This window comes from Wolffia australiana, chromosome 20, assembly GCF_029677425.1.
Source record: "Wolffia australiana isolate 7733 chromosome 20, ASM2967742v1".
NCBI lineage: Eukaryota > Viridiplantae > Streptophyta > Magnoliopsida > Alismatales > Araceae > Wolffia > Wolffia australiana.
The window spans coordinates 4,146,260-4,163,707 of NC_135854.1; the positions used below are offsets into that span (position 1 = coordinate 4,146,260).

The window sequence follows — 17,448 nt, forward strand, 5'->3', positions numbered from 1 at the left end:
ACGACGACCAATCCGATGCGGTTTGTGTTTCACTAAAGAAGATCAAACAAGAATCTGATGTAAAAAAGCGATGTAATGATGCAAATATTTAAGAAATTTCAACGAGAAATATGTCGGCTGTCAACGGACCCAAGACGCGGTACAGTTATAAGAGACGTGACGGGTGTAGTCACGAACAAGTTCCCAACAACTCGTGTGCGCAGATCGAAAGACGACGAGAAGGGGGACGTCCTCGTCCAAGAGCGCCCACACCGCCCACGTAGTCGATCAGTTCCGATACCGTCAATAAAATCCCTAACACAGATATGGTGGCTAATTCCTAGAATTCACGTGTAGATTCATTCAAGGCAGTGAGCAATTTAAGATAGGGACTGGAAAAGATAATTAGGCTATATGGAAAGGGAAAGTGGATAGAACCTGAGAACAAGTGAAATTAACGATGGGGCCGGCTTCGTTTCACAATTGATTCTGGCGCTCTTCAACTTATGGCTTGTCCAGCGTCGAAAATGGTAGAAATCGATGGGGCCACACTATCAATCATAGAACTGTTCACACTCTGGCTCTGAGAAATTTCAATTTCCACAGCGAGAGTTGACGACCAACAGTGGATCAGATCCGTCAGACTTTCCCGTGGGTGGAAGATGGAAAACAATGTAGTTCTGTGCCGTGCTAATCTTCCGCCGTTGATTCTTTTTTCCTCCTATTACGAATAAGCGCCGATGAGTGTTCTAGAATGTCTGGGCTCATACGTCATAGCATGGAGTCACGTATGCCTCCTCGTTAGCCCAGTCGACCCACAGAATCGGCCACGCGTAATTGACATGATCACAGCAAGTCCTCAATGAATTTGATGCTTTTGGAAGGTGAACTCCGCAGGGATGAGAGTTAGTTTTGCCCACAACGTGCGAGCGTCGCCGATCTCAAAATGCCGTTCTCTGGATGGAGCATGTAACGGAGAGGGAGAGAGGGCATCGGCTACTCACGTCGAATACTTGATAATCCACTAGGAATTGAAAAGCTATACAACCATCGTGTGAGTCGAACTTTTTCTACGCAAGTTTTCGTCGGACGGATCTATCGGCGGGTGAAGTTGCCCAGTCCATGTTGTCCAACAGAGAGGGACACACGGATAGGTGTAAAACAACAGCAGGGTCGTCGACTAACCGACAGATGAAGCTACACAAATTGAAATTATTCCTTTTGACGAATTCTCCTTCAAACATTAATGGTGGAATTGATGGACTATTCTTCTTCTACCAAATTCTTCTTCTTCTTCTTCTTGATGTAGCAGTCTTCTTCTTTCAGAAAGGAAAGAAACCAAGCACCTTCAACACAATACACAACTCCTTGGGCGACGGGATAGCACGCATTCTTCTTCTTCAACAAAACAATCATGTAGAAAGGAAAATAACTGTAAAAAGAAACACAGATCTGCAATTCTTCATCAATGACCTCTTCCATAACTCCCACTTCTCCCTCTTCTTTATAGGGGGAAGTGGCAGTTATAGAGGCCCAATTGGGCCCCTTTTAAGGGGAGGCCTATTGGGCCTCCTCTTAAATGGGAACTTGAGGGGGAGAAGAAGCCCATCATGGATTTCCTCCCCCTAAAGTTGACAATTCAAACACGACTAAAAAAACACGAACGAAGGGGGGAGGCCGGTACTCACGCAGGAAGGGCCTCCGACAATCCAAAGAAAAACAATACAAGAAAATGACACAAAAACGCCTCAGCATGCTCCACGATGACGCAGCTGTTGCTTCAAACTTGGTAGTGGAACTGTGGAGTCTTCATGTTGGCTCAGGTTCCGCGACGGGGCTGACGACGGATCGGGGCACAGTCGACTGGATGGTCCTCCATCAGCTATACTCTGAACATCGACTGGGTGCTGTTTAAAATATTCCTGGAATTGAAAATTATTATAATGGTAAGGGATTCTTGTGGGTCATATGAATGATTACTCCCCCTCTGAATCTCCCTTCAAAATTTCCTTTTTTTGTCTGATCAAGATACTGCTGCGATCTTGTGCTGCTTCTCTTTGATTCTTTACAACGATCAAAGATTGAGGTAAATTCATTTCTTAGATTGACTGCATCTGAACTGGTTTTCATTGATCAGAATTTTCTCATTTAATTTTCAAAATATTTGGAGAATGTTTTTCTTATTTGACTGGCAGAACATGACGTAGTAATATTAAAATACCATTGAAGATCTTTCTCATTTATTGTGACTATAATGAGACATTGATTTTACATTTTTCAAGAATAAAAAATATTTTTTTTCAAAAATAAGGAAAATTTACTCATGACGATGATGTTCAACTGTAATATAAACCCTCAATGTTGTACTGTGAAAAACAATTGTGGAGAGTAATGGCATTCGAAGAGCTGTCCAGGATTGCTGCAGTTCTTTTTGACTATGTAATCCCGTTTTTTTTCCAATCTCAAGTTACAGTTTCAAGGAAAATAATTTGTACTCACTGTTTTCCTCCATTATTTGAAATTCTTGAATGTGTAGATACAATTGTATTGGAAGATGTGAAATAAACTGGAATGATACAATTGTATCATAAGGCGCATGAGTGCCAATTTTCGCCGTTCTCGTAAAAGGGGAGCCTGTGAAGGAGAAAACAATTGATGAGAGAATTGGCAATCATGCTGGATCATAATGATTTATTTTTATTAGACCTTGTGGAAATAGTTTCAAGAATTATGACAGAAGATGGGTGTTATTTCCATTTTGTTTTGCATTGAATGACATGAATGTTTCCTATGTGTCCCTCTTTGTTCTTGAGTTAAATTTTCTAGTATCACCAGAGCAAAAGCAGTCAATTATTCAAGGAAAGCACAAAAAAGTCGAATCTTGAAAATAAAACATTACTTCTGTTATTTTTCCAAAACGAAGGAGATTTAATAAAAACCTACTTATTTTTTTGTATGAAATTTATGAGAAGTGAAAGAATGCAAAAGCTTTTCACTTTAAGAAGCATTTCAAGAGAAAACTATGGTCACTTGCTAGAATAAATACCGAGTCATACAGCCCATGTCACTGGCATAATGTAAAGACATCATTTCCTGTCATATCATTTCATAATGTTTTTGTAGAAATAATATTTTCCACAGGCATTTCGATTTATTCATCATATTTTATGCGAAATATTCAAAAAAAATATTTCCATTATTTAAAAATATAAAGTAATTCAATACTTCCTGATGAGGGACACAAATTTGGTGGAGGATCCTATTTTGTAGTGTTATGTAATGCATTACAGTATTTTATTTATAAAACTTAGAGTGATTTAACCATGCATCAGTGCAAATCGTTCTAGGACTAAACTTTCATTAGATAACTTAAAACATCAGTGGGAATCATTATGGGACTTATAAGTTAAAATTAAAATGGATAGGGTATCAGCTTACCCTAACTTGAGAGAGGTGTCAAAGTTGTCATCGTATTCCCCAAAGTTTAAAGTACTACTGGTAGACCAACATGACTGCCATTCATCCTGAGAAACGACAATGGGGTCTGGCAATGCCACATTTTCCTTTCCTTTTGTTATTTCCATGACCTGAAAAGAAAATAATGCTTAGTAGTATATAGTCATCTTCAAATGTAGACAATGATGAACAAGTATTTGAGTTTCTACTTGCTGCCGGAGCAATGCATTTTCTGCTGTCAGTTTTTCCCCCTAAAAAAATGAAAACAAGCAAATTAGGGAATATTTTCATAATTATAGGTGAATTAATTACATACCGGTTCACATTTATTTTCATCAGATCTGTACAGCTATGAATTGGCTGCTCATGAACAATATAGAGTATTCCTCTAAAGGATCTTTGATAAAATTTTTAGTGATACAGTAAAAACTCTTGCATAAGATAGATTGTGAGCAAGATTCCAGCAGTTTCCTTCACCAGAAACAATTTTAGAAAAAAAACTTGTTTGGAAACCTTATCAAGCAGTTATAATTTTTTGAGTTCATATATGTGAGCATGCAATACTTGAACTTCTTACCTTCAGTTGAAGGTCCCTAATCTCTTCCATGAACTTCTCTCCCTGTTCCCACAGATTAAATCATAAGTTTTGAAAACAAGGTTATGGCTATAAAGTATATGTGTGTGCCAAAACGACCTTCTTTTCGAGCACGCGGCATAATCCGTTCTCAAGCGTGTTTTCTATCAGCTCTAGATCCTCCAGTGTTAACTCACCAATATTTTTTCGCTTGAGGTACCTATAAATATTAGAAACATGTGAACTCATGAAAATTTGTTTCACCAATTTAAAGTCTGATAAACTGCAAACCTCAGGAGACGAGTTGCTTCTGTTATATCATTATCTTGGATGATACTTTTTGACTTCTCCACCTCGAAATAGCAAATATAGTAATCATAAGAACAAACTAATTTAAATGAATTCAATTATGTTAAAAAACATTTTTTATTTGATTTTGACGATTCATTAATAATTTAATAGCTAACTCCACTAAGTTTTATTTATTCCACTCTTGTAGAGTCTTTTTATCTAAGCAAGTAAAATTCCTTGTAATTTTTAAATCAAGGTAAGTACTATAAGAGAGACTCCAGAGATTAAAAATCACTTCATTCATGTTCATGAAATTTATTTAAAATAAGACAAGATATTGGCTGATAGGAACTGATTTATGAAAAATCGAGGAACTCTTTAAATTAATTCATTTAAGAATTATTTTTCAGGCTAAACACAATAATAAGATTAACTCATTGCCAGAAAAATCTCACCATTGATTTCTTAAGTGTCTGATCAGGCTGGACGCTAGGGTTTGAGTACATCTGGTATTTTTCAATGATCGTACTCATGCTTCACAAAAAATAGGAAATCAGCTCTAGAATAATAAGAAATCATGGCAAATAACTGAATCAAAATTTAAGTAATGTAATTTTAGAAAGTAGTGAACATTTTCATAGGAAACAAAAACTTATTTGGTGACGTTAGAGTAGTTACTAGTGTCTTTTCATCACAAAGGATAAAAACATTTGGTCTAAAGATATGCAAACTTTGTAAATATTGCAAGCATCATCATATTTTAAATACTTAGATAAAATTAAAACTCATGTAAATAGAAATAAAATTTCAAGAACATATACTTCAGTGAAATTTGAAAAAACCTTTTATGAATCATTGAAATTTCTTCGCTTCTATCATAATCTGTCAGGCAGAACCATGTATTGTTGGAGTTTCAAGAACATATACTTCAGTGTTCTCAAAATGTGGACCAAAAATGAACTTCTTTCATCAATCAACCTTCAAAAAATATTCTTATAGACAAATTAAAGATTATTATAACAAACTAAATAGTGATAATATCTTCTTTATGATGAAAGAAGAAAAAATAACTAATTCAATCTCTGTTCACACTAAACCAATTAAATATAAGCAAAGGACCATAAAAAAACAGGCTAACATGTCACGTTATTCACAGGTCCAAAATATTGACGCATCATTAAACCGTTGCATATTTTTCCCACACTATAAAGAAGGAAAATTTAGAATTATTTCTGTTAACCATTGGGTCAATTAAATTAGATATTATTTGAGTTCATAGCGTTTATAATACTGAATATACATGAAAAATAAGATCCAATTAAATTAGATACAATTTGCGCTAAATAAAGTAGATATTATTTGAGTCAATTAAATTACATATCATTTGAGTCCATAGCGTTTATAATACTGAATATACAACCAAAATAAGATCCATCGGAATCAAAAAAAAATTGACGAGCAACCTTTACATTTTCAAATTGATAAAACAAAGGCAACATTGAAATCTAAAAAGAAAAATAATGTAGATGACATTCTTGAATTATGTTACTGCAATCGACTATCATCGATTAGACACCCCAAGATAATTCCTTATTCTGGTTGAGATAGATAGATATATAGATTAGATAGATAGATATATAGATTAGATAGATAGATAGATATATAGATTAAATAGATAGATAGATATATAGATTAGATAGATAGATAGAGAGAGAGAGAGAGAAAAGACAGGACGAGAAAGAGAGGGAAGATATATAGATTAGATAGATAGATAGATATATAGATTAAATAGATAGATAGATATATAGATTAGATAGATAGATAGATATATAGATTAGATAGATAGATAGATATATAGATTAAATAGATAGATAGATATATAGATTAAATAGATAGATAGATATATAGATTAGATAGATATATAGATATATAGATTAGATAGATAGATAGATATATAGATTAGATAGATAGATAGATATATAGATTAAATAGATAGATAGATATATAGATTAGATAGATAGAGAGAGAGAGAGAGAGAGAGAGAGAGAAAAGACAGGACGAGAAAGAGAGGGAAGGAGAGAGGGAGAGAGAAAAAAAAGAGGATAGGGAGAGAGGGGGGGAGGCAGAGACAAGGAGAGAGGGAGGGAGAGAGCGGGATAGAGAGAGAGAGGGAGAGAGAAAAAAAAGAGGAGTGGGAGAGGGGGAGAGGGGGAGAGGCAGAGACAAGGAGAGAGGGAGGGAGAGAGGCGGAAAGAGAGAGAGAGAGAGAGAGAGAGAGAGAGAGAGGGAGAGAGAGAAAAGAGAGAGGGCGAGAAGAGAGAGAGAATGAGAGGGCGAGAGAGGAAAAATGAGGAGAGAGAGAGAGGACGAGAGAGAAAAAAGGAGAGAGGAGGAGAGAGTGAAAAAAGAGAGGGAAGGACAGAGGGAGAAAAAAAAAGAGAGGAAAGGAGAGAGGGAGAGGAGAGAGAGCCAGAGAGGGAGGGATAGAGGGAGAGAGAGAAAAGAGATACAGAGAGAGAGACGGAAATAGAGGGAGATAGTGAAAGGGAGAGAAGAGAGGCGGAAAGAAAGAGGCAGAGAGAGAAAGAGAGACGGAAAGAGATGGCGACAGAGAGAGAGAGAGAGGAAAAAATAGAGGGCGAGGAGAGAGAGAGAGAGGAAAAAAATAGAGGGCGAGGAGAGAGAGAGAGAAAAAGATAGAGAATTAGAGAGGGAGGGAGAGAGAGAAAAAGATACAGAGAGAGAGGAGAGGGAGAGAAAAAGATAGAGAGGGAGAGGAGAGAGAGAACAAGATACAGAGGGAGAGGAGAGGGAGAGAAAAAGATAGAGAGGGAGAGGAGAGAGAGAACAAGATACAGAGGGAGAGGAGAGGGAGAGAAAAAGATAGAGAGGGAGAGGAGAGAGAGAACAAGATACAGAGGGAGAGGAGAGGGAGAGAAAAAGATAGAGAGGGAGAGGAGAGGGAGAGGAGAGAGAACAAGATACAGAGGGAGAGGAGAGGGAGAGAAAAAGATAGAGCGAGAGGAGAGAGAGAAAAGATAGAGAGGGATGGAGGGAGGGAGAGGGAGAGATAGAGAGAGGGAGACAGATAGGGAGAGAAGAAAGACAAGGACCCCTCGTGAAAATAATCCGAACCAAAACAAACTTCTAAAAACTTCCAAATTTATCTATCTTTCGATACTTGACGAGAACAAATGGAACGACTGATCGATCCGCGCGAAATCGAGAGTAAAAGAGATGAAAAATAAAGGAAACACCGACGACCCATGTAAAATGTAGCACACACGAAGCAGTGAAAAACCTTAGTCAAACTGTTCTTAAAGATTGACACTTCAATCTAACTCCTGTCGACAACCAAAAAAAAAAACATAGTTCCGATCAAATAAGACCAAGCACTCTCTCTCTCTCTGATCAGAGGTACAATCGATAGTGTTTATCCTTCGTTACCCATAATAAGTGGAAAGTATCGACGTAATTTCATAAGATTGAAGAAGAAATGCTCGAACCTTTGGCTGGAGAATTCGTACAGCTTTCCAGTAGAAGAAAAGACGATGACTCCAACGTCAACATCACAGAGAATTGCAAGTTCTTGAGCTTTCTTAAACAGCCCCTGCCGTCTCTTGGAGAAGGTAACCTGTCTGGCAGCTGCGTTCTCTATTTTCCTGAGCTTTATTTTCTCCCTCGCCATCAGCAAATCTCAAAAACCCAGAAACCAAAATTCCCAAAATGAGAAAAAAAAAACAGAGCTTTGGGTTGTGAGATCTAACTTGAGGGGAGGTCCGCTTGTTCAAGATCAGGGTGCCAATTTCCTCCTGATAAAGTCCATCCAATGAGGAAAGAGAGAGAATATAATATCTGGGTGGGCTGCCCAAATAGGAAACTTGCTAATTATGGCAGAAAAAAGAGAATCTTCAAATTGAACGGCTGAATGGGGGCTTCCCAATTCCCATTTTGACCTGGTTTTTTCACGGGTCTTGTTGTGGGCAGGCAGAGAAATCAACAAAGAGACAGATAACGACACAAGAGACAGCTGAGTAGGTTCGGACTATCTGAAATGACATGAAAGTAAGTGAAGTGTGGTACTTCTCATTATTTCCTTCCATGTAGTTGGCTTACAGTTATCAGCCAATAGTGAAGGCAAGCAGCCTTAGATGGATTCTAGAGAGAGATAAGACAAGGAAAAATGAATGGGATATGATGGCGTTGTAAGATTGAATTCTTCTAAATTGGACATCAGTATGTGTTATGGAAGATTTTAAGTCATCATGTAATCCCAAAAGAGTGATTCGATATTGTTGATGATGCGATTTGGACAGGTTAATTAAGTGTGACTGTGACTATTAAATTTTATGCGTAGACGTTGTTTTTATCTTAATCCTAATGATGGGATTAATTTAAGTTAGGCTAAAGGGTGCAAGTTTTCATCTTCCTATAAATAGGAGCCATAGTCCTTGGGTCATAAGGTGTATGGTTGTTCTCTTGGGTATCCCATCCCTCAAAAAGACTAGTGATTGTCATCCCTCGCTGATTCAAAATGCCTCCCATTAAGATCATATAGTTTTTTGATTGGTCATGTGATGGACCTATATGTGTTTTACATTGATTTTTTATTATTTCATCCTTAAGAAGTAGTAAACCATCCACTTCAGAAAACTGGATGGGAAAAAGATGGTACAGTGAAGTATACTTAAGGATCATCTTTTATTTGAATTAATTAACTGAGAGAAAATTAGGGCGCATTCCTGAATTTAGTGATGTTGATTTATCTGAGGGGTAGTCTTTGGAGTCAACATGTAGAAACTTTCTTTTGAATCCCAGGAGAACTGAAATCTTAAATCCATGCTTATACCTAAAAGTGAGCTCTTTGTTTGAAAGACATGACATGAAAGCGATGATTTCAACAGAAATAAACGACTCTTATAAGTGATTGTTAAGGATTCTGGTGGATGACAAACATAATGTAAAGACACACAATCCATCTTCAATGTAAACTTCAGATATTTAATTATATTATAATACAAACTTAAACAATCACATTTAATTTTTGATACATGGATCAAGAATCATCTATAAATGAATCCAAACTATGTTTTATCATAGATTGATTTAATCCTAGCCTCTAAATAAATCCTATCTCTACTACTAATAATAGGAATTCATGTACCCTTCTGGACGCTGATTGGCTGACAAGAGAGTGAGAGAGAAGAGAGAGTGAGAGAGAAGAGGGGGCCTGCGTATGCTTCCCATTCCGCGTATCCTTCCCGCCCCCCCAGCACTGTCTGGCATTGGGCTTTGAAGTGGTCGAACACCTACCTGATGTCGTCCTCGAACCCTAGGCCCTCTAAATACTTTTTTCTTAATTTCTTGAACAATCAGGAAGAGGATAGCGGCCATGGCGACCTCCACGCCCTCTGTGATTCTTCTTCGTCAGGGATTGGGGAAGACGAATATAGGAATCATCACCAGAGTTGGCAGAAGACATGATTGAGGAGGATTGGGAATGAGAGTGGCAGCGTATCTTGAGAGGAACACCAGTTTGATCAGCGATGAGGACGGGGTCGGGGATGATTTCGTCGATTTTGCGGAGTTTCGGCGACGGGTGGGTAAGAAGTGCAGCATCAACGAATCCTGTGCATTCTTCGAGTTCCAGGAGCGACGAGGCTGGGTGATTGTCTTTCATTTTTTTCCTTGGTTATTTATTTGATTTCTTTTCATCTTTTTAAAGGACACGACATAAAAATTGTGTTTTTTTCGGTTTCTGGTGAGAAGAAAGTCATAGTCATTTGGAATCCTTTGCGAGATTCAAGATGAAGCGCCACTTATCGAATTCATTTGAAGGAAATCATGAATGGTGATTTTATCTATTAACAATCTCTTCATTTGATTCCCCGCGTTGTGAATGTTTTGTCAGACCAAATGTCCTCCTGCTCGAGTTGAGTGGTGATTTTATGTAAATTCATGAGGTTTAGATGAGGTGATGATAAAGTGATTGATAATCAATCATTTATTTCTCCCCGGCTTGAGTGTGACCTTATATAAACTGCGGATGAAATTTTGATGGACGAAAAAACAGAAGAAGTTATGTGAGAAAATCCCTAAATCTCCTTTAAAAAAACTATTTATGGTGTTACTAAACTGCGACAACATTAACAGCTGGATACTATTCAGAAGATCATTGTATAGAATTCTTTTCATGGTTTCTTATTGCAGATTTGTGACAAGTGTATGTTTTAAATAAAATTTCCTCTTAAATTGAGTTCATAATATATGTTTTCTCTTTTCAGTCTGCAGATCCTCTGTACGTTCTCATGTTCTGCTGGCTGGCTGCTGTGGGTGCCGGTTACTTGAAATCTGAGGAGATTCTTGAAGGAATGGCAAAGCTCCACCTCTCCAATGATATCGAATTTGAACAGCAGACTTTCATGGCCCTCATGGCCGCAACCAAAGAAGACAGTTACTCATTTTCTTGCAAAAAAAAAAAATGCAGTCCCCATTATTTTGTCCCTCTTTTTTTCACTCTTAAATAGATGAATGGAAAAAAAAGGTGTACATGGGGAAAGTGATTTCCATAGATTATTCACTAGATTTAAGGGATTCAGAAGATTATTTACTAGATTATTCCCATGTAGAGGAAATGATTGACCGTCGTGCGGCGATAAGCATTAGTTCTAAGATGATCTAGGTCTCACTTTCGAACTTGGTTGACAAGTTCACATATGTATTTATCCGTCTAGCCAAATAGTGAACTTTTGAATTACAACTATTTAATTCAAAATTTTCAACCTTTGGAGAAAAATTCAACGGATAAAGAATTACCTCAAAATAGTTTGTATTAAATTTCATATCAAGTTTGACCTATATCTGTTAGATAAATGTGATTCAAAAAAATCTTTATTCCCGAGATCCTTCCTCGAATTTATCAGATTCCTTGGTGGAGATGAACAGGGGAAGAAATGGAGTCTACTACGGGAGGAACTCCAATCTAATTTATCACGAAAGTGGAATTCTGTTTGTACCGAATTGCACAGAAATTTCCAGTAAATCAGGTTTCTAAGAGATTGAAGATATTCAACTTCATTTTGAGATAAATCGAACATTTTGCCAGACTGAATTATTTGGATGCCTGAAATTCAAACTCCACTCTCTCTAGGGAATATCTGAGAAACAATGCCCCTTAAAATCGAAAATATTTCATAAAAAAGAAAAGAAAAGAAATCAAATATATTTCAATTTGAAGATCAATTTGGCATCTTTATTCATTTATTATCCCATCAATGTTTTCCATCATTTAGCTCAAGTTCCTAAATAGCACTAACAAATTTCTGTTTTTCACTCTCTACATAATATTCCTAAAATTCACTTTTTTCTTTCAAAATTCTTGGCTGCTCTTCCGTCAAATTTGTTTTGTTCATCTTACACATGAATATCCTGAATGCCTCTAATCACTAAATTCAATCTCCGGTGCTAAAGAAATTCTTTCTCACTCACCATCTTCTTTGTCTACCCCAAGCGAGCATTGCGAGCAGGCCCCACTAGCAGACAGAAACAAAGATCGAGCTCCCTGGTTACATAGGAGCGGAAACAGAAACCGGCACTACATGGAGGGACAAGTGGGAAGAAAGATTATTCTCTAGAGTCGGCGCCCAGAAAGGAGACACAAGGCATATATCCTCCACCGATGACTGTACGCTTCTCCACTGGTTCATGAATATTGAGTAATTATTTGTTTTAAAATATCTCTAGGACGATCGAGAGCTTGGGGAGAAGAGCACCTCGAAAATGGGTAGCTCCTTGGCGCGCTATCCTTGATTACGTTTTTAGTTAGTCACGACACTTCTTCTTTTGCAGAATGGTCATCAATACGAGAAGAGCATGACGGGGGAGAGCTAGAACATTATCGTCGACGAGGAGACCCACTACGAGTAAGTCAACATATCGGGCTCGCATCTTTGACTTTTTCTTTATTCTCTCTCTCTCTCTCTCTATCTGTGTGTGTGTAAGGGTTGAGCCTCACTACGGGTGGGGGGATGCGGTGGGGGACTAGAGCCAGCTGTTGTCTATTCAACCCACGCCACGGTACACAGATAAGAAAGTGAGGCTGATTGGCTGACAAGAGAGTGAGACAGTCAAGTGAGCATTGCAAACCCCCCCCCCCCCCCCTAGTATATGTTTAATCTTAGAAGTTACATTTTTCATCTATATGTAACATGTAGGTTAGTGACATTTTTTAATTTATCATTATCTTGTGCGATTTATGTTTTCACTTATTAGTCATGGTGATTCATGTTTGTGCCGGTGTAGTGCTACTAATGGGAATATATGCTACTAGCGATCCACACACACATTCTACATCTCGTTAAATATTCTTCAATTGAAGATAAATATATTTTATGACTAAGAAAATTATGATGAGATCATAATACCAAGATCACTAGTATTTCAACTCGTGTTCTAAATATTCCTATTCAAAAGATACTCGAGGACTTTAAAATATTCCAATAGAATAACACTGTATAGTCTCACTTATAAGATGTGTATGGCCCTTGCGGTAACTATTCGTGTGGATACATTGAAAGATAGTGTGTGCTCTTTAGGGAAATAATAGACTCAATTGCTATGTATGAATCTCGATCAATATCATATCTAGCTCACAATTGTGTAAATGGTCCTCGGTTTTCAAATACCAATGACATCTTTTTGATTGATAAAAAAATTTGTGATGATGACCTAAAAAATTCCTAATCATGGAGTTTTAAACCGTCTTAGTTCAAGAGCAGAAAGAAATTTACGAAAGTGATTGTGTGGTCAAATTGGGATTTTGCGCCCTTGATATAGGATGAGACAGCTCAAGGAAGACAATACAATAAAGTCCTTATTCAAGATAGTGAAATTTTGTAGAAGAGTTCTCCAACAAATGTTCTAAGACTAGTGATCTCAATCCATGTTCATTATTAGGACATATACATTATAATGCACATGTGATGCTTATAATGAAGTCCATGAATACATGATTGGACTTAGTGATTTGTGATGAGATTGTAATACAGAGATCACTAGTCTTTAAGCATGTGTTCTAGATACTCTTATTCAAATGATACTCGAGAAGTCCATCAAAACATCAAACCATTAAAGCATCATAATAATTATCTAACCTCACCATATGATGAGTATGGCTGGTCCCGTAGCCATTAGTGTGAAGACACTGAGGATAGATAGTGGTTTCTCTTTAATGGAAAGAGTTATCTGAATTGATCCGTATGAATCCATGAATAGTATTATACCAAACTGTCATGATTCACATCACAATTGTATAAGTAGTCCTTAAACCTGATATCCCAAAGACATATTGTGGACGAACGATTGTACTTTGACTATGACCTATGAGTTCATAATCATGGAATTCTAAATTGTCTTATTTCAGGTGCATCAAGAAGTTCATGAAGATGATTGAGTGGTTATGATGAGATCGTCCACCCTTGGTATATGAGGAGACAGCTCAAGGAAGATGTTGTTATGAAGCAGGTAGCCTTGGTAGTAAAATATCATACAAGAGTTCTCTAGTGGTTTCTAAATGCATCAGTAATAACTCAGATTACCAATTATGGTTTGAAAGCTGGCCATAGCCTAAATCATCCTTGGAGCGGCAAGCAGATGAAAGACTATACATACACAGTAACTAACGATGGACATGTTCCATGAGAGAATTGATACACACTCCTTTGTATCTTCTAGAGCACAAGATGTAGCATGGCAACCTACTGATTAGAGGCTCGATCTAATGATTAGATTATATTGATTTGACATTTACTAATCTATATGATGATTTAATGAATTAATTTAGGAGTCCAATAATCGTAATTAGGCCTCTAGAGTTGTTAACTAGACTAATACATGGGCCTAGAGGGTCACACGCAAATGACCTTTTGGACATCGAAAGATATACTTGATGTTTGGATTTTTTTTGAAAAATAATCACATATCATAAATAGGGGAAGGTTCTGAACAAATTTCACCAAGGTCAAAATTTTCAGCACCCGTCCCTTTCTTCTCCCATCTCTCCTTATATCCTCTCCATTCTCGATGCAATCGGGACGGTGTAACGAGAATGATGAAAGAAATATACATAAAACCAGTGCTGGAGGACCATCCAAGCGAACCAGCACCAGGCCGCAAGCAACCTCACCGCACAACCCGAGCTGATGCCAAGGATCTGCAATTCAAATACACTGCGTGAGGTTTACTTTCTTTGTTTACCATGAACTTATGTTGTTTTCATCTTTGTCTTTCTTTTGCGGAACTACCCGCATGTTGTCGGGGATTTCGCGTTTGTTTTCACCGTGTGTTTTCAGGACTAATGCCGGCCCTGGGTTGGCGCTGTTGGCTTAAACGCCACCCTAACACGCCAGATTAGGGCATTCCCTTCCCTACACTATAAGAGGGAGAGGTGCCCTACGTTTTGTTGAGGGAATTTTGAAGAAAGACAACACTTGAAGAAGTTCCCTCTCTTATCCCTCCTTCCCCTCCCTCATTCCCCATCCCAACTCCACAACCTAGTTTCGCCCCTCCCACCTCCTCCTCTCCTCTCCACTTCTTCTTCCACTTTCCCTCCACCATCTCTACCTCGTTTCAGGACATTGGAGCTCCAATGATGTCTGCCAGCTCATACCCGTCGGCTTGAAGATCGTTTCTGATCCTCGACTCCAGCGATGATCTCTCCACGGAAAGGGGCTGGTCGACATGTAGAAGCCAGCCCGGCCAACGCGGCCGATCACCCGAAGCACTTCACCGGCCAGAGGACGATTGACCCCAGGATATCGGCGTCCAGCGATCAATATCTTGAAGCGAGTCCCAGATCCAGTGACGTTGAGGCAAAAGGGGGGGGGTCGTACATGGCTTCCAACGATCGGCCCCGGATTCCCTCCCTACTTGTGACCAGCCATCTCCATACCGAGTGCCCTGACCGCCTGAGCACCATTCTCTGCCTCTCTGGTCACGCTCTACGAGCTGTCGGGACCTCTTGCCATTGACCTCTGGCGACGTTCTGAGAAGCGAGATTCGGTGCCGATTGTGGAGCCCGATTGGTCGGCACCAATCGTCCAGCACACCTGCCCTTGACGAGGCCGCCCGCACCTCTGTCGTTGGGCGGCATCGCTCATCAGGACCTAGCCACTAGGCGCTGGCCGCCGATTCACCTACCAAGGAAGCTCGACATGGGACGACGAGGATCGTTGAAGCTCACTCCCGCCGCAACGTTCGAGTGGACCTTTACCACCATCGTCGTCAACTCGTCACCCCACATTCCCTTCCCCGGCCGAAGGGTTGACTACCCACCGACGGGGCCTCGCCTCCACCGCGACTGCCGGGACTTAGTTCCCCCAGGTCAGCCCGCTATTTCCCCTATTTTGGTGTTATTTACCTTTCTCTCGTGCCGACTGTGTGTGGAACGTCTCTTCCATTTCCCCTGCCTGTTTTTCACACCCCCCCACCCCTTCTCATTCCATCCTAGCCAGCCGGGATGGGCAGTTGTTAGGGACCACCTTGGGGATGAAATTGCTCCGATAATAACCTTGAGACTTGAACTCTGAGCGGGGGACTTCCTTCGGAGGCCTTGAACCAGTCACCGGGGTTCGGGCGCTTGGCCTTTACTAGTCGTCGCGACAAATCCATAGAGCCAATTCCTCGGGTTAGCGGCGGTCTTGTGTGTCTCGTTGTTTTTATTAAAGTGCATCTTTCTTAACAACTCTCCACATGAACTGAATTTAACGTGTATATGTGTTGCAACACGCGTCGATCGATCCCGGCCGTAGCCATGTTACATCAAGTAGTGTTCTACCATCAGATAATGATTTCAAAAAAGGACATCAAAAATGAATTCATTTGTGAAGTTTTTTCCCCCTTATTAATATCTGATTTATGTTTAAGAGAATAAATACAGTTTTCGGAATGATTGTAAGGCACATGTTATCAAAACTGTTATCTTTGAGTGTTTATGTTTTATATTTTTTTTCAGGTTTTGATATCCTATATCATAAAATGATATAAGATTCTATGTAAAGTAAAACTTCATAACTAAAATTTTAATATATGTTAATTCATCAATTTTTAACTTAATTTTTTATGCATGCTAGTCACAAAGAGGTATAAAGTTTAGGCAACTAAATCAGCAAAATGAGGCAAGTAGTGACATTCTGAGGCAATGATATTCTTGGTGGCAGTTTGTGAGTTGACCAGTTCTTTATCACTCTCTCCCTCTCTTTGTGTTTACCATTCTTAGTCCCGTCTTAGTCTTTGTATTAACTGTCCTCGTATTCTCACCCTCTTCCTCAATTTTGTCCCTCATGTCTCCCAATTTCCTTATCGATATCTATCTTTCTATCTCAACCATTATAACTCGAAGATCGGGGGGTGATTCCTCAATTATGAATTGTAAAAATAAACCATAATTCATTTTTATTCGCTCAATTATACACCAACAGCTGACATCATATCACCGCACTTGAATCAGCCTGCTATGACATGGGCTTCAGGCTAGGTTAGCCCAAAGCCCAATGATACTTTCTTTCTAGTTTTCTTAAGATTGCGGCCCCTTGGGCCACGATTCATTCCTAACATTCTCAACCTGACCCGTGTGAAACTACAAAAAATCAATAAGATGAATATCTGTCACACGATCAAATCCCGAGCTAGGAATGATGCTCGAATCTAATGCGTGTCATTTGTAGTGCTTGGAGCAAAACACTGAGCAACCTTGCTTTAAGCCCAAAATGTGTCATGTAATCATACACATTTTAAAGTCATTTTGGGATCATTTCATGTGTATTGTCTCCCATTTTATAAGAATTTTGCATTTCATGCATTCTATAGAGCAAGTGATTAAAAAATGCATTTTAATGCCATTTTTTACATATTTTTTATACATTTGTTATCATTTCTCAGTAAAAAATATGTTTAAGACATTGTAATTTTTAATGCTCTATCTAGTATGTCAGTTTAGTTTTTTGCATGGAAGAAGTATAAGTTGAAGAAAGAAATAGCTGAAATGAAATAGAGGGAATGAAATGAAGAAGAAAGAATATTATATTGGTCCGGCTAAGGAGCCGACCATGCGCATTAGCGCCCAAGCCGGCCACAGGCAGTAGAGCATAGGG

At 38.8% G+C, this 17,448-nt stretch overlaps 1 protein-coding gene across 2 annotated transcripts; it reads right to left on the reverse strand.

Moving 5' to 3' along the window:
• Positions 1–2,459: 2,459 nt before the first annotated feature.
• Positions 2,460–8,141, reverse strand: LOC144716097 (MADS-box transcription factor 22-like). 2 transcript variants are annotated; one of them, XM_078591138.1, is made up of 8 exons: positions 7,807–8,141; positions 4,756–4,834; positions 4,301–4,353; positions 4,130–4,229; positions 4,013–4,054; positions 3,645–3,686; positions 3,418–3,566; positions 2,460–2,613 (listed from the first exon to the last, which is right to left on the reverse strand). In XM_078591138.1, the coding sequence occupies exons 1-8, from the start codon at positions 7,986–7,988 to the stop codon at positions 2,565–2,567; spliced, it is 696 nt and encodes a 231-aa protein (XP_078447264.1). In that variant the 5' UTR covers positions 7,989–8,141; the 3' UTR covers positions 2,460–2,564. The 2 variants fall into 2 exon arrangements, with proteins under 2 accessions (XP_078447264.1, XP_078447263.1); XM_078591137.1 differs by having other exon boundaries at positions 4,301–4,362; positions 7,807–8,137.
• Positions 8,142–17,448: the final 9,307 nt, after the last annotated feature.

What these genes read in the sequence shown, in the direction of transcription:
- LOC144716097 (XM_078591137.1), bottom strand. Translation starts at nt 7,988, where the DNA reads ATGGCGAGGGAGAAAATAAAGCTCAGGAAAATAGAGAACGCAGCTGCC. An exon ending in GCCGCGTGCTCGAAAAGAAG is followed by an intron (nt 4,055 to 4,129) that starts GTCGTTTTGGCA and finishes CTGTGGGAACAG; the next exon opens with GGAGAGAAGTTCATGGAAGA. An exon ending in TTAGGGACCTTCAACTGAAG is followed by an intron (nt 3,687 to 4,012) that starts GTAAGAAGTTCA and finishes TCATTTTTTTAG; the next exon opens with GGGGAAAAACTGACAGCAGA.